The sequence below is a fragment of the Cadophora gregata genome (assembly GCF_030347475.1).
Source record: "Cadophora gregata isolate MNR1 chromosome Unknown scaffold_3, whole genome shotgun sequence".
NCBI classification, from domain to species: Eukaryota; Fungi; Ascomycota; class Leotiomycetes; order Helotiales; family Ploettnerulaceae; genus Cadophora; species Cadophora gregata.
Window position 1 is genome coordinate 566,613 of NW_026695926.1, and position 21,256 is coordinate 587,868.

The following is a 21,256-nucleotide window of genomic DNA, read 5'->3' on the forward strand; positions in this document are numbered from 1 at the left end:
AATGGAAAGAAGATATTGGGGAAGGAGGCGGGAAGAATGTGGGGATAGAGAAAATGGAACAAGGCGGAAGAGGGAAGAGAGAAAGAGAGAGCGCGCAAGAACCTGCGGCATACTACGCACCTTCCTTAGTTTGGAGACGTGAAATGGACCCTTATATCTTCTTTTTTTCTGTTGGTCTGTACATAGAATATCTACACGGCGTTGGTGGGAATTTTGCCTTGTTATTCGGACGGGCTTGGGCGGCAGCGGCAGCGGCAGTACCTTAGAAGTGCATCTAGGAGAACGAGGAGGGGGATTTAGAGTGGAGATACTCCAACGAGAATGCAGTGGGGAAGATAGGGGATATGGATAGATAGATAAATAACAGAAGAGAGGATGAGATAATATACGGTTACAAAGCTGCTCCGATGCAATGGTGTTTGAGTGACTTCTTTGGAAGCCGGCTCTGCAGGTTCGGAGAGGGATTGGAGGATGGATGGAGAATGAAAATTGGGAGAGGATGGGAGAGGAAAAGCTAGGCAGGGTGGACAGCTTTGGACAGCTTTGGACAGCTTTGGACAGGTTTGGACAGGTTTGGAGAGGTTTGGACAAGGGAAGGGAGGAGGTTTTTCCTTCTTGTTGCGAATGAATGCTTGGTGCGTAGTTTCGCCTGGTTGCTAACTTGCTGATTAAAAAATTGGGTCGATTGGATAGGGCTGAAGACAGAGAACGGGATGGAGGAGATACGACCTACGCGGGCAGGGGACCGAGAGAGGCAGTCGGAGAAATTGACACAGATAGACATGAAAAGGAGAAGAGTATGGAATACGTGCGTGGTATGGAAGCAGAGTGGGTGAGGAATTAAGGAAAGTAGTACATTTTCCTTCTCTGTGTGTCTTGTTTTGGTCCTCGTTTCCCTGGTTTCTTACTTGCTCGCTTACGGTCTGCTGTACTGGATACTTGAGTGATACGTTTATGGAGTAGTGGGATGGTGAGAGAGAGTGTGTGTGTGTGGGAATCAGTGGGGAGAGGGTGGGAGTGGGGGGGGGGGGGGGGGGGGGTGGGGGGGGGGGGGTGAAGAATGGGATTGGAGAGGGAGAGAGACAAGAGGGGTGGGGAAGAAGAGGAGGGATGCTGAATTTTACTGCAGGCTAAAGCTTGTGAGAGCTGGGAATTAGTATACATTTCTCTACCTGTCTATTCCTCTGTTTGCTTATTTATTTACCCGTATGTTTCGGCTGATCGCTCGCTTGCTTCGCCCTCTTAAGACCCTTGGGAAGAAGAAAATGCGCTGGCTAGCTATTTGGCCGGCGAGGCTGTTAGACGGTAAGGAGACAGTGATGTTAGACGTTATATAAGAAGGGGAAAAGAGAAGAGAAGAGGAGAGGAGAGGAGGGAATATGGCTCAGAGGATGTGCATAGTTAGTGCTAGGGCTGGGGCGAGAGGGAGAGTAGAGGAGAGGCTTGTACACATCATCGGGGAGTTTCGCGAATAGAATCTTTGTTGTGACTCGGAAGAAATTGTATCAATCGAATCGTCACTTAATTTGAGTTGTACGAACGAGAGGTCCAGTGATAAGGTCGTTGACGAGTTCTCCGAGCTGCAATTATTCTGGATGTATACTTGGTAGAGGTAGACTGGTCTACAAAGGCAATTGTGAGTAGTAAGTGAATAGCCACGGTATCGAAGAGCAAAGAAGATTCAGCGAGAGACAGTAAGTCAATCTTGTCTTTATGACAAAGGATAATGTTGGTGAGAGCATGTTACTTACAAGCTTAGTATTAGGACGAGACTCTGCACCGCATAAAACGAAGATTATTTCATTTGGTTCCGGGGTGGCTTGACAAGCTAGATGAAGAGTCCTGTTTGGACAGATGCCGTCTTGAATGCTTATTTATCAGCTTGCAACTGCTCAGCTGAACAGCGGGGGCAAGAGGGGAATTGATGTTGTAACAAAGAGAATAGAAGGTTTACTCGTAGAAGGAACTCTAAGTCATTTTGCTAGTTTGCAGAGAGATTGTACAGCGCGTATCTCTAACTTGACATACCCACAACAATAATAGCTAGAATACCTATGTGCAAAGTAACCTAATCATCAAACTATCACACTCTTACCTCACTTATCCACAATCTTTGCCAGCTTGAGAAAAGAGATCCCTTTAGTATATGCCGTGAATCGAGAAAAGAATACCCTTCCCTATCTCTGATAGCTGTGGGAATATCCGCCACCACGATACATATTCCTTCACGCTCAACGCGTGATTTCTCTCTTTCTCCTAACCTTCCGCCAATGAAAATACATACCCAAAGGGAACCTCTGCCAGTGGCTAGATAATAGATAAATGTATAGATAGGGAGGTACAAGCGATTTCGGTGCTGTATTACCGGCACTTACCTTGGTATCGATTGGAGTTGCGAAACGAGTTGTGAGTGACCAACCATATCATCTGCGCAGGGAATATTGACTCCAAGAGGATATCGGTTCCCTGGTTACATACAGGTACTACAACACCACGATGCCATCGATCCAGCTTGAAGCTTGGGAAACAAAAAATTGGCAAGGCGGAGCGATAGAGTATCTTCTTCATCCCAAGACTTCGGCGGAATGTCTTACCTTGACAAGGGGTATTCTTGATGAGGCCTGCGGTATACGATAATGTTTGATATGCACGAAAGAAAATAATCTGTAGTGCTGATATTACCCAAGATTGGGGTCACCGTCACTGGCACAGGTACACCTGAGACGAGGGGAAGTACTACCCAAGTACGGAGTATCTTTTTGGTGTCCATGTACCTGAGTCCGAGTTCAAGTTAGGCGAAACTTACTTGAAAAAAATGAGGTTCCATGTGTATGAGAAAAGAAAGTGGGGAGAATCAGATGGAGAAGAGAGGCTCTTTAGGTAACCTAGCAGATGACATGACTTGGCTTAGATCTGGTGATGGAAGTCCAAACAATCCAAACAACCCAAGCGAAACGAGCCGAGACGAAAACAGATCGCATGCTGCATGTCCCTGACTCTTGTGTATTTTCTCCCCACTCTCTCAGCCTCCGGCTCTGCCCCTTTCCCGTCCTCCCCCGCACCACCCATCCCTCCCTCTTCAACCAATACAACAACTCACAAATGGCGTTCTCCGCACTAACTCGCCAGGCTCCGTTTCGACTGGAGAGAAGTTATGGAATTTCATGTATGATGACGCTATTTTTGAGGTTTGGATTGGGAGACGTTCAGGGATTGGGTTTTCTATTGCGATGATGCTTGTTGGGCGAGGCTAGAGTAGAAGGAGAGCGAGGGGGAGCTGGAAGGGGATTGGGTGAGGATTGGATGAGAGGGGAAGGAGATGTAGAGGTTATGCAAGGCTGAAAAGGGAGAGGAGGGAGGCTCTGCGATGGGTAGTGAGTGTGTGCTGTGCTGGGTGTAAGGCGGACTTGTATGATACATGAGTAGCGGAGGTATCTGGCATGACTTGATGTGGAGATGAACAGTAGGGCATAACAGAACACGAATCGTAATAACAGGTAGACTCGAATCGCAGTCGGAGAGCAGATGCATGGAGAAACGAGATGACCACGCATGATGCAGCTGGTCCCGAGGGATTGTACCATCGTGGTCGGTCGTGGTGGTGCTTTGCCTCTGTACGGACACCGGACAGGACAGGACGGCTTCGAATAGTATTGGCTTGCATCGATCACGGACATGCTGGCCGGATTATGAGCATCAGGACTTGATCAAGAGAAGAGAAGAGAAGAGAAGAGAAGAAACGAGGAAAAGAAGGCCGGCTCGGCTCTTCATGCCCAATTCAAACCAATTATCCAGTCGCAGTGTCAATCGATATCGGATTGGCGCTGCCGTGCTGAGCTGTTGGGTTGGCGGTCTGGCGCACCGAAGTACAGACCTGAGCCGGCGAAAAGTAGATGCCTGGTTCCGGAGGACTTCTTCTCCCAAAGCGGCAATCATGATCCCATTCCAACAACCTGCATTTCCACGCCGACAACCGCTAGCGCCACAACTTTTGAACTCAGCCTTGATGCGCCCTTGAATCGGAACATATTCGAATATGGAGATGCTGGGGAAGGGGGAACTTGGTTGTTTTTATGTTTGAGGTTTTTGTGGGGTGAGGAGGGCTGGGTTTGATGCCTGGTGCGTAAGGTGAGGTGAGGTGAGGTGAGGTGAGGTCGCATGCAGATAAGACAGATGCAGACTCTCGTATCTCGATGCATGGTCGAGCGAGACCTCTTCGGGAAAGGTGGAACGTGAGCACGAAATCCCGATAGGAATCACAACATTTTCTTCCAATTCCCCCCTCCCTCTCCCCCTCTCCCCCTCCCCCTCATGTTTCTGCCCACGCCTACCACACGTCCACGCCCATGCTCGTGCAATGGCCACCTTTGCAAATGAATGCGCCGCCGTGCTGTTCTCCACATTTGGAACAGTACCTAGGTAGATTACCAACGACGGTCGGATGCGTGGCGGCGACATGCCCTTCCCTGACTAGGTTGTAGGTATTACCGTCAAGTGAATTGTTCTTCTCTTCTCTTCTTCTCTCCTCTCCCTTCCTCTCCTTCCTCTTCTATCTAGGTTTCGGTATTCTCTGACCGCTATTTACTCTACCCTCTCCCCTTTCCTTTCTGCTTCACATATCTCTTTCCCCTTACTCCTACATATCTCTTCCTTCAATATCTTCACTCCTTGAAGACACCGCTCTACTTTCTCACGTCTTCACCCTTCCCCGCCGCCACTGCAAGACACGCTCTTGCAGTACGCTCTTCTACTGCAAGACATACCAGAGTAGTCACTTCTAAGTTGGGAACACGCACATCTTCTTTCAACAATCAACACTACAAAGGGCCTCGTCACAACAATGGCTCCAGATCTCAACTCCGTTCCCCTCTCACCTCGATACGAACGAACCGCCGCCATGCCTCAATCCACGCCCTCAAAACAACCAAACATCCTCTACATCATGGCTGACCAACTCGCCGCACCCCTCCTCAAAATGCACAATCCCAAATCGCAAATCAAGACTCCCAACCTCGATGCGCTCGCAGCAGGCGGTGTAGTCTTCGATTCGGCCTATTGTCCCTCACCTCTCTGCGCACCCTCAAGAATGTCTATGGTATCTGGTCAGCTGCCCACAAAGATAGGCTCCTACGATAATGCCAGCTCCATCGACCCCAGTGTGCCGACGTATGACCATTACTTGCGCGCGGCGGGATACGAGACGACGTTGGCAGGGAAGATGCACTTTATTGGGGAGCAATTGCATGGATACGAGAGTAGATTGACAAGTGACATCTATCCAGGCGACTATGGTTGGGCTGTAAACTGGGAGGAACCAGACAGACGGTTGGAGTGGTATCATAATGCGAGTTCGATCGAGCAGGCGGGTCCTTGTGTCAGAAGCAACCAGCTGGACTATGACGAGGAAGTCATGTATAAGTAAGTGTACTGTGACGAGGTAGAAGGCCATGCTGACTTTCTAGGTCCAAACAATTTCTCTACGATCATGTCCGCAAAGGTCCAAATACTCGACCATTCTGCATGACAGTTTCCCTTACCCACCCGCATGATCCATACACAATTGAGAAGAAATACTGGGACATGTACAAGGATGTTGATATTGAACTCCCAGATGTTACTATCCCACAAGAAGAGCAAGACTCCCACTCTCAGCGTTTACTGAAAGTATGCGATCTCTGGGGAAAGAAGTTCACTCCAGAGCAGATCAAGCGTGCAAGACGTGCATATTACGGAGCAGTGTCCTACGTCGATGACTGCATTGGAAAGTTATTGGAGACTCTGAAGGAATGTCGGTTGGACGAGGATACCATTGTCGTCTTCAGCGGCGATCATGGTGACATGTTGGGCGAGCGAGGACTGTGGTACAAGATGTCATACTTCGAGGCATCAGTTCGTGTCCCTATGATCTTCAACCACCCAGCAACATTCAAACCTCACCACGTCACTGCCAACGTCTCAACCCTCGATATACTACCCACCCTCGTCGATCTAGTACACACCAAACTCTGGGCCGGCCTCCCAATGGACGGCACATCCCTCCTACCGCATCTCGAGAATCGCCCTGGAGGATCTGACACAGTCTTCGCCGAATACTGCGGTGAAGGCACCATTGCACCAATGATGATGATCCGTCGTGGCAACTGGAAATACATCACCTGTCCCGCCGATCCAGATCAGCTGTACAACCTCTCTGCCGACCCCAAGGAACTCATTAACCTCGCCTCTCTCTCCCCCAAACACCCGCTCTTCACCACCGAAGTCTCCACCACCCTCTCCGCATTCATCGCCGAAGCCAAAGCAAAATGGGACATGCCCGCCATCACGGACTCCGTGCTTGTTTCACAGCGTCAACGCCGTCTCGTCTGGTTGGCGCTTAAGAGCGGGAAGTTCACTTCATGGGATCATAATCCTCAGGATGATGGGAGGGAGAAGTATATTCGCTCGCATATGCATCTTGATGATTTGGAGCTGAAAGCTAGGTATCCGCCGGTTGATGCCCATGGCAGGGATATGAGCGCCGTTCTGCTGGATGGGAGTCGGTTTGGGGGTGTCATTGGACATCAGGCTGGTGCGCATGGTCAGTGAGAGGCATGACCGACCGGTGGAACTTGAAGCATGGTTTCTTTCCGCTTGTGCGGGGGAGATTTGCTATCTTCTGCGATCTGCCTTTCTTTGATCATACTCGGCTCAATCTATTTGCTTGATGCGCTTAGCGATCTTTCCTACTTTCCTCCTTTCTTCCTTTTAAACATCTGCGTTCGGCATGGCGCTGCGTTTATACCAGTCGATGCGTTGCTTGCCCTTTCATTTAAACTTTTGCTATTACGGTTGTTGGTCTCGTTGATCTCTAAATTGCGATGCGTTTATGCGGATGGTTATACTGCGATTGGGATTGGGACTGGGGTTGGGATGAAATGCGCTGCTTTTCGGACGAGTTGGTTGGAGGGACATTTGAGATGACTTGCGATGCTTTACGCGAGATGAGAGAGAAGAGAATTTGACACAAGACGAAATGAGGATATGAGATTGCACATGAAGCCGAATATGATGGTGGTATTTCAGCAGGTGAAGATAGATACCCCAGCTGTGAGCTTTGGGGGCCTTTGGAAATCGTCCGGGGTATGATTGGATCGAATGGAAAGTGGAGATATCTCTTCATAGCCCGAGCGAAGGTGGTAGCGCTACATCGTTGGGGCATGGATTAGAAGATATGCGTTGATATGGTGAAGCGGTGAGGTAGATATGAATAGATGCAATGAAAATGAAAATTATAATAAACATTTAAAGAAGCGATTGAAAAAGGAGGAGTCGAAGACTCATTTATGCAGTGTGTAACAAGCTTCAAGACGAGTTATTTTTAACTTTGTTTTCAGTCTAGACTTGTAAGGACGAGCCCATTCGGTCTTACATTTTGAGATTGAAGATTAAGCGAATCAAAGTGTTATATTTATATGTATTAGCATTTCATAAGTCTTAAGGCGCTTTGGACTCAATCTTATAGCTTCTATGTTTATTTTCTAAATGATCTCCATGACTGGACATGCAGTATCAGACAGAGAAACATTACCCCAGTCAGAAAGCAGTTTATCAAGAACGACTTCCAATACCGTTGATTTGAGAATTTGAAAAGAGTTTTCTGATTCAGGTGGGTTCTGAGTACGGAGTACAGCGATACCGATATGGTTTTCGTGATTCATCCAGCACATGGTATAGATCATGGCAAGTCAGATTAAAAACACCAAATGCAACTTCCTTTGATTGATTTTTGGACTGGATTATCACATCTTTTGAAGTATTGCATTCCTCTTCAATCTTTGTGCCAACCAATAACTCCACAACAATTTCTCTCTATGCTCTCTAACAAAAACAAAGAACGGCATTACTCAAAAGCCTGAGATCTAGACAAGATAAAAAACCCTTCATCAACCAGAATCTGGGGCCTATCGCCTGCTTACTCACTACCCACTCTCACTCTTCCTTCTCGCTCTCCCCACCCTTCAAAAAATGGCATCAACAAGCCCCTCCAACCCCGAAATCGAAATCGAACCCCCGTACCGCTGCGCCAACCTCTTCACCCCCCCTCAAATCCAAGCCATCCTCACCTTCCTCAACTCCCAACCCTCTCCGCACGTCCGCATCTCCTGCAAGAACTTCCTCAAGCTCCTCAACACTGTGTCCAACGACCCCAAAACACAACCCTACACCAACCTCAAACACAAACTGGAGAACGCAAAAGACAGCCAGACCTCGGAACGGTACGATGAGGAGGATGAGGCGGATAAGGGGGAGTTCGTGGCGCCTACGGGGAGGGAGGCTAGTCTGGCAGACCATTTTAGGGTGAAGGATGAGATGCAGGGGTGGTCGAGTTGGAAGTTTGGGGAAATGGATGTGAAGAGGGATTTTGGGAGGGTTTATGTTCATTTTTTGAAGGTGCATAACTTGGTTCATGGGTGGGAGGTTACGGGTGGGGAGATTGGGCAGGGGTATGTGATTGGGGAGAAGATGGAGGAGGCGGAGGAAGAGACGGGGGAGAAGAGTGGGAGGAGATGGTGGGAGGGTTTGAGGAGATGAGTTTGGGTGTGGAGGTACCTTGAAATGATGGTTGAAAGATACTAATAAATACTATCTGACTGCTAGTATGTGGAAACCTCGGTTGATCTTCGAGTTGCAAATGTGTTTGTCTTGCCCGGCTATGGGGTGACGAAAAATATGGCGGATTGAGGCATGTGCAGAACACGAAAGTACTTGCTGACTCTTGCTTTAAGATAGCACACAACGACTGAAATTCAATATATTCTTGTATAACCCTTCAAAAACAGCTATTTAACTTTTTTCTTCTCTGCTTTGATAGGGATTAATTTGTTGTGGTTTAATTCGTGATAATTGTGAAGTCGATGGGTTTGCCAAAATCGGCCACCTTTTTCGTCACCCTAACACCCCCCGCTCCCGTGTTTACAACTCGCTTAACAAACACGGCTTAGCGTCGGGACAGCAATCCTTTGCCAACAAAGACAATACTGGAAGACAAGTTTCAGCTTTCCGAAACCAGCACATTTCCCTTTATCTGCCAAACCCGGGTTTGTGACACCAGCATGACTTCTTGAGCCGAGGAATATCATTTGATGGATTCGATGATTCACAACCAACGTGCACTAAACCGAGGCGGCCAGCAAAAACATTCCACACAGTTATTGCCGTCAGGGTGTCACATTAGAGGGATCTAAAAAGTTTGCTTCTCATAAGACTCTGTTTATAACACAACCAGTGTGATAAAATTTTACTCTACTACTCGAGTACTACTCTAAAGTAGTAGAGTAGAGTCGAGTAGAGTAGATTTAGAGTAGCAGGTTACTCATAGTAGAGTAGAGTAGATTAGTAGGCGCTACTTGACTACTCTATTGTATTCCTTTGTCACACCGATTCGCAACTCTCTCTCTGCGACACTCTTTTCGATATTCACTACAATATCTACAGACCTAAATATATTGATGTTCATTTCAACCAGACCAATCCCACTTCGCATCTTCACTACCCAGCAGCACCAGAGCCATACTTTAACCAAACAAGCAAACATGCCGCGAACCAACAAAGCGTTCATGCAAAGACATGCCACGTATTTCCTGGCCTATCAAATGGTCATGGTCACTCTCCTCGTCGGGTACCTCACCTACCTGGGCTTCCACAGCATGTCGGAATCTGGTACGAATATTTTCCCCCCCAAATGAAGTATTCAAGCTCCAAGACTAACCACCAACGCAGCAGCCCCGGCTCCCAACCTCACACCCCGTTCCAATTTCGGCCCTGTACCCCCAAGCAAAGAATGCGCCGACAAATTCCGGCTCGCCACTCTCCTCGCCATGTTCTTCAGCTTCACCGCCGCCGACCAATGGCTTGCACACCACTGGATTCTCGCCTCATTCAAGATCCTGATTCTGCTCTTATCGGCCCTGGTTACAGTCTTTTCTTACACAGCTGGGGACGAGCCAGAAAGTCCCTTAATTTATTTGGCGAAGTTTATTTACTCTACGTGGTCTCTGATTGATGTGATTATGTGGATTGTGGGGGGTGTGTATGGCATCCATGGGTGTGGAGGCGGGTATGGTGGATAGCTAGTGACACACTTGAAAGGGTGCGGGAAGGGGAGAGGGGTAAGGGATTATGGCGGACTGGTGGTCGCTGAGAATGATGAGTAGACGCCGGAGGGATGCAATTTGATGGTGGTTATATTTGAAATTGGGTAAGAGGATATACTCATTATTGGCCTTGTCCTCGTAAAACTTTCAACCAGACCTGTTCCTAACGCCATGCCCGTAGCCTACAAAACCAGTCCCAAAACTCCATGTCTCCTCCCTAATCCATTCGAACTCATGATGGCACAGCATTCACCGTAGAAGCTCTCTACCAAGCAGCAGCATCTCTATCGAACCGAACCAGCTCCTTTCCTGCATCCTCCACGTCCTTTTTCGCCTTCATCCGCATATAAAAGATGGGACAATCCTTACTCGAACAAATGACCTCACAGTGCATACTGCCCTGACAGCGCTGACATTGTGTCCATAGTCTCCCGAATCTAACTTCCAGGTCACTGACTTTGTTGAGTGTCTTTTGATACAGCTCACCAACACGGGGTGCGCAATTCGAGCATACCGCTCCGCCTGACTCCTCCTTTCCTACAAGTGGCTTCTTGCATCCCATACATGTGAATGTCTTCTTGGCAAATTTCATGAGTCCACCGATGGACGGCGCAGCGACAGAGATGGAACGCGTGTGGTCTCCTGCTAGCAAACTGTTGGCTTTCGTCTCGCCAAGGATAGGCTCGAAGATACGGCCCAGTGGTTTGGCGAGCTGGTTGTCAAGGTAGTACTTGGTGTCGATAGGAATGTTGTTCTCCAAAACGAAGATGGGATCTTCTGAACGCTCGAAATTTTTGGCTCCAGCTGAGCCTTTGATGATCACGTACGCGACTCGGTCACCGAGGGTTGGTGCTGATCCAGCATCACGCTTCTTCATTCGCTCTGCGAGTTCGACGTGAGCTTGTTTAGCTGTGTAGTCAGCCTTTGCAAGGGCTTTGGTGATGACGAGTTTAGACATGTCGATTTTGTTTTGCAAAAGATCCGAGATGGTGTCCTTGACATAACTGTGTCTCGTTAGCAAAGTTTATCCAAGGGTGGCGTGTTACATACTCTTGCGCGCCTTGCACGTCTCGATCAATCAAGATCATCCTCAGAACCGTCTCGATGACATTCTGAACCAACCGACAATTGTCTCTTCGGACCGTCTCGATACCCTTGGTATCCATCTTATCATATTTGTCCGGGTTCGTCCAGTACAAACCAGCATAACGTTTCTTGTTGATCAGGAGATATGGGAAATAGACCTTCTCGAACTCAAGCTTGATTGGCTTGATGAACTTGGACGAAACATAAGCCGCTGCTTCTTCTCCCAACTTCATTGCCGTTGGAAGATCCTTGCACCCAAACTTGACCATGACCGAATCAGTGTCACCATAGATGACTTGAGCATCATGACTGTAGCCATTGGCAATGGTGTACTTCTGCTCGACTTCTTCCTTCGTTTTCTCAATCATCTGACGACCGTAACTGGTTGTACTACTGGCAATGGCAAGACATGGAAGTTTTCCGACTGTTGCTCCTGTAAGACCGTAAACACTGTTGGCGCTAATTTTCAAAGCCAATTGTCGACCATTCAGTACAGCCTTCTTGAAAGGGTCTGTTTCAACTGCAAGTTCTCGCTTCGCCTGTTTTCTGGCAGTGAGCAATTCTTCCAGAATTTGTGCCAGCAATCCCTTGCGCTGCTTGAGAGTACAGAACATGTCGCCATTGGGAGTGACAATATAGTCTTCGTCCTTGACCAAGTTCAACTTCTCGATGACATTCTTGTTGAGCAGTGTCGTGTAGCAGAGGTTGTGTGCCTGGATGATGGAAGGATACAGAGAAGCAAAATCAAGCGTGGCGATGGGAACATCGTAATATCCCCGTGTAGGTTCGATAACGGTTGCTCCTTCGTACTGCTCATCAGTGGCATCGGTCCTTAAGTTGGGAATGACTAGTTTCTGTTCCAGTGCTTTGCGGAACAACTGACTTACGAACTTGACTTGCTGACCACGCGAGAGAAGATAGTTGAACGGAACACCAGTGACTCTTGCCATCTCAGTGTAGTTTTCGAGACATGATAACTTGTCCATCAAACGTTGTGGGAGGAATGCGTCCTTCAAGCAATATACAGCCAGACGCCGTCGAGATTCTGGCGTCCCGTTGAAAAGCTCAGTGATCATGGTATGATGCACATCTTCCTTCTGCTCTCCCAGGAATTGGGCACACACGGAGTTCAAAGTGTAACTTCGAAGTTGGTGATCCCTTTGAACAAGTTGTAGTAAATCTAGTTGTAGTCGACCATTCGTATTTGTTGCCTTTGTGTCCCGATTCCCCATCTGCTTACTGGAGAAGTTCGTATCCTTGGATACAGACCTGACACCCTTCAAACGAGTCCATGCATCGAAATCTCGAATCTTCAAATGTCTTGCCCTGTCCAGAAGATATGGAAAATCAAAATTGCAGATATTGTAACCAATGATGATATCCGGATCAACCACATCTAGGAAATCACTCCACTTCGATAGCATTTGTTCCTCCCGATCAAACTCGAGAAGTTGTGTGTTAACAATTGAGCTAGTTTTGTCCAGACAGAATACATTTCGAACGAACGGCTTCTTCTCTCCGTACCGGGTCACGACGTTTGCGATTTGAATGACTGGATCTTGGTTTGCTTCAGGGAAGATACCCTTACGACCAGCACACTCAATATCGAAGGACAGGATTCGTAAGGGTGCCATTTTCGCCCATTCTCCTTCTGGCTTATGTGCAATCAGATCGCGGAATGATACCCATGCTTCTATTTGGCAATTCGAATGCCGCTCGTTTTCTGGAATCATTGTGTAATTCCCTGCCGGTACCTCGACCCACGACATGCCGGATATCTGAATCATATTAGCAAGGTCCAACGCCTATATAGTGGCGAAATACCTTGCAGTCAATCATAAATCTTAGAACGTATGCAATACTATCAAATGTTAAGATTCCGCCATCGCCAGACCCTTTCCACATCCCTTTGTAGTTCGCCGTTCCTGCCTCAATCACACTTCTGACCTTGTTGATAAATTTGGGGTCGTTGACTGTAATTTTAATGTATGGGTTCTGCTGGTTTCCTTGGAACCCATAGAGGTTCTCTCGAAGGACAATCTGCACAGAATGGATTGCTGGTTGATGCGTGGCCAGCTGCGCGTCTAAAAATGTCTTGAATCCTTCGCACTCGCGCTGCGTGAAGTTTACCGGAGCAGCAACATAGAGGTAGTGGAGGAAGTCTGTAACGTGAAGCATGGCAGAGTGGCCAGTCTGCAGCGTCGGTCAGCAGGGAACGTCACTCGATAAGAGACGGGACTTGCCTCTGTAACACCGAACAACTTGACTGTTGCATTGCCTCCGTGCAAAGTCCCTTCTTCGCACTCTATCTGCTGAAATATGAGGTTGTCTTTGCTCGCCTTGAAATCATTCAGGCTCGGTCGTGGCCAATGCTGGTCCTTCTCCGAATTGTTCTTCCTCAACCCGGCCATATCCTGTGTCATCTTCTCCAACACCTCCGACTCGAAGTGACTGGGCTGACTGGAGCCCAATTTACCTTTCGGCCCATTCTGGGAGCTCTTGAATCTGGCAGCGGGCGATGAGGCGGGTTCGACTGGTTCGAGCTTGCGCTTTTTGGCTGATGAAGGAGACGAGGGAATATTTCTTCGAGTATTGGTGGTATCACCGAGAATCCTTTTCTGGGGCAGTCTTGAGGGAGCCATGATGGATAATGGCTGGGTGTTGCAGAGAAGAGGGAAAGTAAACAAGAAAAGAGGAGGTCGAATAGTCGCAGGAGGAAATCTTGGTGTTCCCTGTCGCGTCCTGCACGGATCGTTCCAGTCGTCTACGCGACGTGATTTCAATTAGCTGGCGATTATGTCAGCAAAATACAACATCAAGAACAACTGTTTGTTTTTCTCTCGCGCGCGTCAGTACCCACCGACTTTTGTATTCCAGTCGCATGTATCAAAAGAATTCCGCCACATTTGTTTCGGTTTCAAAAAGTACAATTTGTCACTCCTTTCCTGGACCGTGGGCGCTCTACCTCACTTTAGTGCCTCAATGTTCTTGGCTTTTTCGGTAGGTACAGATCAACCTTCAGTCAATCACTTTCTTTATAACTCTATATCAGGGGGTCTCCAAAAATTGAAGGCAATAAAGCCATGACAGGTCTTATGTGTATGTTGAGATTATTCATGACCTGTGTGCGTGATTTCTGCGCTGTCACTACAATAGGCCGTCAAGTACTTCCATCTTGGAGGCCTCATACTTCTCTTCGTTGTCGAGCAAGTCTAGCATGAATGCCTTCAGCTCATCATTTCCCGGCTTCATCATGCGAAGAGCAAAAGTCCAGAAGAACCTACTCCTTCGACCACCATGCCTTGCTGATAACACCATAAAGATGGACCTGCTTATCCAAACCAAGTACCCAACCCCAGCCGTCACTTGTCTCCTCCCGGACCATTACTTCCATGGCCTGAAGTAATTTCCGCATTGTCAGAAGGATCCGCACATCTTCTGTCAATGTCTTCATGGCTCTTTCCGTGCTGATACCCCACTTGTTAGCCTTCTCAACAATCGAGCGAGTAGCTTCAATTGTGAACTTGGAGGGGCTTATCTCGATTTTAGCCCGCACAGAATACAAGCCTGAGACCATGTACTTGGTTAAGCGATCAACGTCTTGGAGAAGTCGTAGCTTGGCTCCTCGAGTAACCCGTCTCCAATCGTCTGCACTGATCTGCTCTCCTAAATCGTCACCGGTGTGTATCTCCTGATCATGCGCATGGCGGCGTCGGTGATATTCGTTTGACACGAGGTTGAATGTCGCGATCTTGTTTGAGTACTCCGTGTTGACAATGTATCGAGGGGTGCCATCTTCGGCCTCGATCGTCTCAACATATCCAAGGATGAAACCGAAAGCAAGCGCCTGGGCATCTTTGATTCCACTCCAGGTGGTGGCGAAACGATCTTGAACAGGTGGGCTGCATTTTAAGGAGCCGTCAATACTGGCGGCAAGAGCCAGGTTCAAGGCGAGCTTATTGGCTTCTTCAGAGATAGACATCGCGCTGGTTTTCCAATTAGTCAGTATCAAGTGTACTCCTTGTACTGGTATAATGCCTTGGCTGTACTTAACTTACGCTGTATGAGATGAATTTGAACGCTCGGAGAGCGCGTAGGTTTTGTCTCCGATATGGGAATCGGGGAAGGAGGTCCTGTTCCTCTCAATCTCTGTCCATACATAGAATGAAGGCCTGTTGCCTCCTTGGCCGGGCTGTGCGTTCTGTACCCACGACCTGTTGTTCTTTTCTCCTGCAGGAAACACAGGAAAGAAGAATGTGTGCGGAGTGGAGGCTGTCCTTTATGAAAAGCTTGGGAATGGTGCGACAGTCTTTGTCTTGTCTAGTGAATGCTTCTGTCGTTCTTGTGTCATTTAGATTTCGAGATAGTGTGCAGAATTTTCTTGCAAGGCTGAGCTTGTGAATACTGCTGGCAGCCTCGAATATATTTCTATTCGAGGGTGGACGCAGACCCGACTTTGTATTTGTTAAGCGACAAACCTCCCTTCGTAGGTAAGCGAGGATCCATTTCACCTGTTACAGAAGCGTCAACGAAGCCACTAACTCCACTATAATCCTCCTATAACTCTCAAGAATCTGACAGGCGTCACAAGTTCAATTCGAGATAAGATATGGAAGTGGCCTTCGGTTTCAAAGTCACAATTTATGCTTTACATATTTCAATCAAGCCTGCCTACGTCAAAAAAATGCAAGTTTTGCTCAACCGTACTTTCCTGAAATGATAAACTGACAACTGTCAAAGAATCTTTATTGCTATAAATTGACCGTTCACTGATTGTCCATGAACCGCTCAAGACTTGCAGTGCCCCACTGGCCCCTCCAGCGATTCTCAGAAGCCAACCTTTGCCCGGAGGGTACACCATCAATAGGTTGGGTAAAGCTAATGTCCCCTACTTTACATAGTCTTGATAAACTATCCACATTCAATCGGTCGTCATGGTCAATAATAGATTGAGTGATGAGTTCTTGGACTTGCCCATCCAAATCATACAATGGACGAATCGACAGTTCCCCACTTCAAGCCAATTGTCCAGTAAACATGCTAGATGCATGTTGGCCCTCAATCGAGTTACCAGGAGACTTTTGATTTGACTAGAGCTACTTTCAATCGTTTAAAACAAAGTATACATCATATGGCCTCATGGTTGGTGAACCCTGGTCTGAATTACCGAAGGGCGTGGATAGACCAATATCACGTGATGACTCTCATCTCCTGTATCCGTCCATTTTCCTGCCCCTACACCGGACAACCGCAGAGCAGCTTCAAGCTCGATGCAACCAGCATCTCAATACATTTTCTCAAGACATCTTCACGCGATCCGACCACGATGCCTCGCTCTCGTACTTCACCACGCTCGGTTGCAGGGTCGAGCAACGCAACTCCTGGCGCTGGATCATTCTCCGGCATCGCAAGCCTGTCATCGAAGGAGGGGCCACGTCCAAGGCCACGATTCCCTCGTTCTGCTCTCCGTAAGCTAGAAGAATGGGTCTCCGCCCATCGTCAGTCTCCATACCCAACGGACAAAGATTTGGATCACCTGACTGTGGAGACTGGCCTCAAACGCAGCCAGATCTCGACCTGGTTTGCAAATGTACGAAAGCGAGGGAAGGTTCCCAAGTCAGAGACACATTCAAACCCTTCGGCGATGTTAGATATGCCATTGGTGCCATCTCCGCCAATGGAAGAAGTACCCCTCTTCCATCGCTGGCTGAACTCATGGACGGAGCAGGAAGCAGCTGCCTTGCCAGCTATCCTAGACGCAGTGGTCCAACTCAACGGGGTTTCTTGTGCGAACTTCCTGCAAGGATCAACTAGGTATCATCGCGAGTTTTGTTCAAGCGAATCTTCACTTTCAAGCATGGAGGTCCGCTCATATGCTGCCAACGTTGAGTCAGTCCACCCTGACGAATGGAAGGCTGACGATGACATTGCTGCAATGTCAGCTCGGTCATCTCGAAGACGCCGGCAACTTCCAGTCAGGTCAGATACCTGTTCATATTCCGAAAAGCTGGCAAATAGCGATGTCTCGAGGAAATTCCAATGTACGTTTTGTGCTGATCGCTTCAGAACAAAGTACGACTGGCAACGGCACGAGAAGACCATACATTTACCACATGAAAGCTGGACGTGCAGTCCAAATGGTGGTGTCGATGTCAATCCATCTACCAATGAGATTACATGTGTCTTCTGTGGGGTTTTGGATCCGACTCCTTCACATATTAGCGGCCATGGCTATACTACCTGTGCAAACCGGTCTGTCACAGAACGAACATTCTATCGCAAAGACCATCTCCGACAGCATCTGCGTCTCATGCATGGCAGCTGCACTTTCGTTGAATCAATAGAATCTTGGAAGAGCATCAGGACGTCAATTCATTCCCGCTGTGGATTTTGCGATGCCCTGTTGAGTTCCTGGACTGGTCGTGTGGAACATCTCGCCGAACACTTTATTGATGGGTATTCTGTTGCGGAGGACTGGACAGGTGACTGGGGATTTGATGAGGAAATTGTGAGTGTACTTGAAAGAGCTTCTTTGCCAGGAAATAACCAAATCACGGATGTAATTGAAGCTCCGTCTTCTATGATGGAAGATACGTGCGGGAACTCCATTGGCAGTCTAAGGTAAATGACTCCCCTGCCAAATTAACTATGTTAGTGCTGATCAAAGTTTGCGGCCTGCAGCTTTCCTTGCGACACTGAATTGTTCACAGACTATCCAGATTTAGGATTCGGAGCTTGCGATATGCCGAATGCTTGGGATGGCTCGCTTGATTTAGAAACGGATTGCTTCGACCTCGACTTCAGTCAGGAGGTCAAGTCGAACGACAGTGCTGCTACTGATCTGCCCTTTGTCTTGCCTCTTGACGGTCACGCCGAGCTTGAGGCGTACGATGGGTCAGATAATTTCGATGTTGCGATGAACTATTACGACTTCAAATTCTATGACAACTTGCCACCGGAAGCTATACCCGTTTCTCCCTCGCTAGACATACATTTCTAGACACATCACCACCTCTTCATAAAATACAATGCTATTATTATTGCTAATATACTGCTTGTTTTGTATGGATGTGATCTTCCTGACATTCAGAACTTCATTACGCAGCTTTTCCATTGGTCTCCATCTCGCTGCCCATTCTGCGCTTGACCTCGTCATCCCACCAATCCCGAAATGCAATAAAGTTCTCATGCACCTTGTGCATCCCCTCATGCACAATCTACAACAACTTGTTGTAACTGAGCCCACGATATGTGAGCCCCCATGGCGTCATACAGCTCTGCAAATCCCAATCACGAACTGGAGTAAGCTCCTCATCATAACGTTTCCTCAGCTTTCCTTGCAAGGCTGGGTACTCATCGGTATAGCTGTTGTGCAGTAGAATCAGGTAGTCGAAGCATTTCCAGAGGTCTGCAATTTTTCATCCAGGGGTATGTATGGCGTCTAGGTGCCGTTGTGACTCCTTGTCCTCGAATTTCTCGGCTTTAAAGGACTACCTCATCCATTCCTATACGCGTTGTGGCTACGAGATTCTGAACGAAATTGAACAGGGAGAACTTACTTACATCCGCACTATCGAACCCGTTTCTGACTCTTACATCGAAGACGTAATCAAAATCAGCTTGTATGTGCGAGAAATAATCTTGATTGTGGCAATCTGCGAGTTGGAGCGAGCTTTCGTTTGGGTACATTCTTTTCAAGTGGACTCGCGTTCCCTCGACGACTGCATCGATATCGAAGCCATCCGCCCGCGCTCTATCTGCAGTTGGCACGTGTATGGTAGGTTAATTAAAGGCTTGAAAGACTTACCTGTCACCCATGATAGATACTTGAGAGGTTCTCGAGGTTGTTGAGGTCATCTTCAAGGCCAAATGTAGCTTCTACGTGATTCTAAAAACGCCGAAGTGAAAGTAAATTAACTAATAGTGAATCCGGAATCAATTGTCAGCTGCTTCACTTGCACTGATCACGTTGTCCCGACCTTATATCTCCAATTGTATACGAAGTGCGCTTCCTACCCTACAATTAGAGTCACCAATATCAATCTCCATATCGCCTCGCCCAGCAGAATCGAGAGTCAAAGCCGTAATGAAAAACAGGCAAGGTAGAACTCAATCAGCCGGTGATGATCTTTCAACGGCATACTATATGCAGAGGAAATGATCTTTCCGACCTTGTGTTCCTCGACCAGATCAATGAGAGAATGATGCAGCAGCGCCCTGGCATGACAAAGACGGAACTTGACGAAATGTTCAGAAGCTACATGGCCGACCTCCTAGCAACTCCCTCACCATACTCGATGGTTGAGGTGAGAATCTGAATTCAGTAGTATGACCAAATCAAGCCCCTCACCTGTATCTCCACCACCTCATACCCCGCCATGGCAACAAAGTCACGACATGGGAGCGTAACATTAAAAGAACAAATGCTGAGCGGATAATCATGAACCGAATGTACCTAAGTGATCAGGCTATCATGAGTTCTTGTGGAAGTTCCCGCGAGAAGACATTCCGAGTCTGAAGGATGAGCTTAAGCCGTTCGCTGAATTTTGAAAGATGTGTGCTGAGGACGGGGCTGAGAAGAGGGTAAGATGGTGAAAGAGGATGGAGACGCACAGAAGGCTGAGAAGGACAGATGGTTATTGAGGGGTAATAATAGCAGTAAAGCTGAAAATGGAACCCGATGAGGTGAGAGCAGGAGTGTGGGAGCGTCATCATGGATAGTACCTGTGAGCAGAGCAAGACTTCGCAGACTTTGTAGAAAATATGACTGCAACCACAGGGATATAAATTCTCTCTTGATCATGCTAGGACTTTGTTCTGTGTATTTCTGTATGGGTTATGAGAATTTCAATCGCTGGAAACAAAAACAGGCTAGCTGAAGAGATAAGAACATTAAAAAAAAATGCTGCAAATGGTGTATCATAACGTAACATCGCAAGGGCTTGACAAATTCGCTCATAATACCTCCCGCCAATCCAGAATTCTCTTCCAACATCCAGAAAAATAGAGAGAGAAGAAATATACCCCACTTTGTGAACTCGCTTCGACTGGGGAAAATGCCATTGCGATGTACTGTAGCTGCAGGAGGTGTGTTGTTGATCTCGCTTAGCGATTCAGCCTAGCTGCGCATTCCCAGGACTCCCATGCGACTCCGGAGACACGACTCCAGGATAGACTCCACTGTTCGAGGCAGCAAATAGATGGCTTTGTGAATCAAAGTTTTATCCTTCTTACTTCGAGACTGGCTCCATCTAGAGAGCTTAAAAATGTGAAGTGCTGCACGGATGTTAGCTTAGAGCTCGTTATTTGCGATGGAACGCGACGAGATCTTCGCGGCTGTCTTTGCAGCACGAGAGGTGCTGTAGTTGAACGTTGCGTACGCGAAGCCTTTTTCAAGATCTGGAAGTTCGGGAATCCCAAATGACTCACCTGTATCACCTTGCATAACCCCCAAAGTCTTCCCATCCAATATGCGTAGCGTTCACCCACGGTGATGGTGTATGCCGCACCACCAGCTGGTTTCCGTTCTCGTTCACATATACCCAGAAGAGGCTTGTCATCGCTTTTGAAATGACTTGGATGATGAACAGTGGGGCAAGCGCCACCATCGCGAATATGAGAAGACCACAAAATGATAGGACGAGCGTATTCGTGATTATTTTCTCGGTGGGAGTCAAAACATAGAGCCCAAATGTCACTTCATACTGATAATACCAGAGTTGGATCTTTTTGCACAGGTTGCCTAGTGTTGGCTTCGAGCTCAGGGAGCCGTAGTGTTGGATCATGAGAGTCATCCTGTCGTTTCCAGAAGCAAAGTCGCAAAGTCGCAAAGTGAAGGTAGGTAGAGCAGAAGGCGCATGACGGGCAGAGTCGAGGAAGCTCCAAAGATATAGAGACAGGTACAGAGCAAGGCTGTCCAGAACATTCAGGGCAACCCCAGCATCATGTAGCGATGGGTAGCTCCTGGCGAACCAGTTAAGGCAGGCCAGCCAATGCGCCATTCACGCATTGGCGGAGGTGACTCCAAACTGCAAATG

The 21,256-nt window shown here is 47.8% G+C and overlaps 8 protein-coding genes across 8 annotated transcripts; 4 read left to right on the forward strand and 4 right to left on the reverse strand.

Moving 5' to 3' along the window:
- Positions 1-3,222: 3,222 nt before the first annotated feature.
- Positions 3,223-3,531, reverse strand: ONS95_008734 (uncharacterized protein; the record flags this gene model as incomplete). The annotated part of the gene is made up of 1 exon (XM_058502280.1): positions 3,223-3,531. The coding sequence occupies one exon, from the start codon at positions 3,529-3,531 to the stop codon at positions 3,223-3,225; it is 309 nt and encodes a 102-aa protein (XP_058361207.1).
- A 754-nt stretch (positions 3,532-4,285) lies between these two features.
- On the forward strand, positions 4,286-7,286 carry ONS95_015049 (uncharacterized protein). The gene is made up of 2 exons (XM_058508734.1): positions 4,286-5,418; positions 5,463-7,286. The coding sequence occupies exons 1-2, from the start codon at positions 4,841-4,843 to the stop codon at positions 6,583-6,585; spliced, it is 1,701 nt and encodes a 566-aa protein (XP_058361208.1). The 5' UTR covers positions 4,286-4,840; the 3' UTR covers positions 6,586-7,286.
- A 718-nt stretch (positions 7,287-8,004) lies between these two features.
- ONS95_008735 (uncharacterized protein) lies at positions 8,005-8,571 on the forward strand (the record flags this gene model as incomplete). The annotated part of the gene is made up of 1 exon (XM_058502281.1): positions 8,005-8,571. The coding sequence occupies one exon, from the start codon at positions 8,005-8,007 to the stop codon at positions 8,569-8,571; it is 567 nt and encodes a 188-aa protein (XP_058361209.1).
- A 1,001-nt stretch (positions 8,572-9,572) lies between these two features.
- Positions 9,573-10,109, forward strand: ONS95_008736 (uncharacterized protein; the record flags this gene model as incomplete). The annotated part of the gene is made up of 2 exons (XM_058502282.1): positions 9,573-9,699; positions 9,760-10,109. 2 exons carry the CDS (start codon positions 9,573-9,575, stop codon positions 10,107-10,109), a joined length of 477 nt encoding a protein of 158 aa, XP_058361210.1.
- Positions 9,824-13,957, reverse strand: POL3 (DNA-directed DNA polymerase delta). Its single transcript, XM_058502283.1, has 4 exons — positions 13,463-13,957; positions 13,044-13,412; positions 11,184-12,997; positions 9,824-11,137 (listed from the first exon to the last, which is right to left on the reverse strand). The coding sequence occupies exons 1-4, from the start codon at positions 13,859-13,861 to the stop codon at positions 10,399-10,401; spliced, it is 3,321 nt and encodes a 1,106-aa protein (XP_058361211.1). The 5' UTR covers positions 13,862-13,957; the 3' UTR covers positions 9,824-10,398.
- A 119-nt stretch (positions 13,958-14,076) lies between these two features.
- ONS95_008739 (uncharacterized protein) lies at positions 14,077-18,266 on the forward strand. The gene is made up of 3 exons (XM_058502285.1): positions 14,077-14,219; positions 16,013-17,840; positions 17,901-18,266. Exons 2-3 carry the CDS (start codon positions 16,264-16,266, stop codon positions 18,217-18,219), a joined length of 1,896 nt encoding a protein of 631 aa, XP_058361212.1. The 5' UTR covers positions 14,077-14,219; positions 16,013-16,263; the 3' UTR covers positions 18,220-18,266.
- Positions 14,500-15,201, reverse strand: ONS95_008738 (uncharacterized protein; the record flags this gene model as incomplete). The annotated part of the gene is made up of 1 exon (XM_058502284.1): positions 14,500-15,201. One exon carries the CDS (start codon positions 15,199-15,201, stop codon positions 14,500-14,502), a length of 702 nt encoding a protein of 233 aa, XP_058361213.1.
- A 2,387-nt stretch (positions 18,267-20,653) lies between the features above and the next one.
- ONS95_008740 (uncharacterized protein) lies at positions 20,654-21,220 on the reverse strand (the record flags this gene model as incomplete). Its single annotated transcript, XM_058502286.1, has 1 exon — positions 20,654-21,220. The coding sequence occupies one exon, from the start codon at positions 21,218-21,220 to the stop codon at positions 20,654-20,656; it is 567 nt and encodes a 188-aa protein (XP_058361214.1).
- Positions 21,221-21,256: the final 36 nt, after the last annotated feature.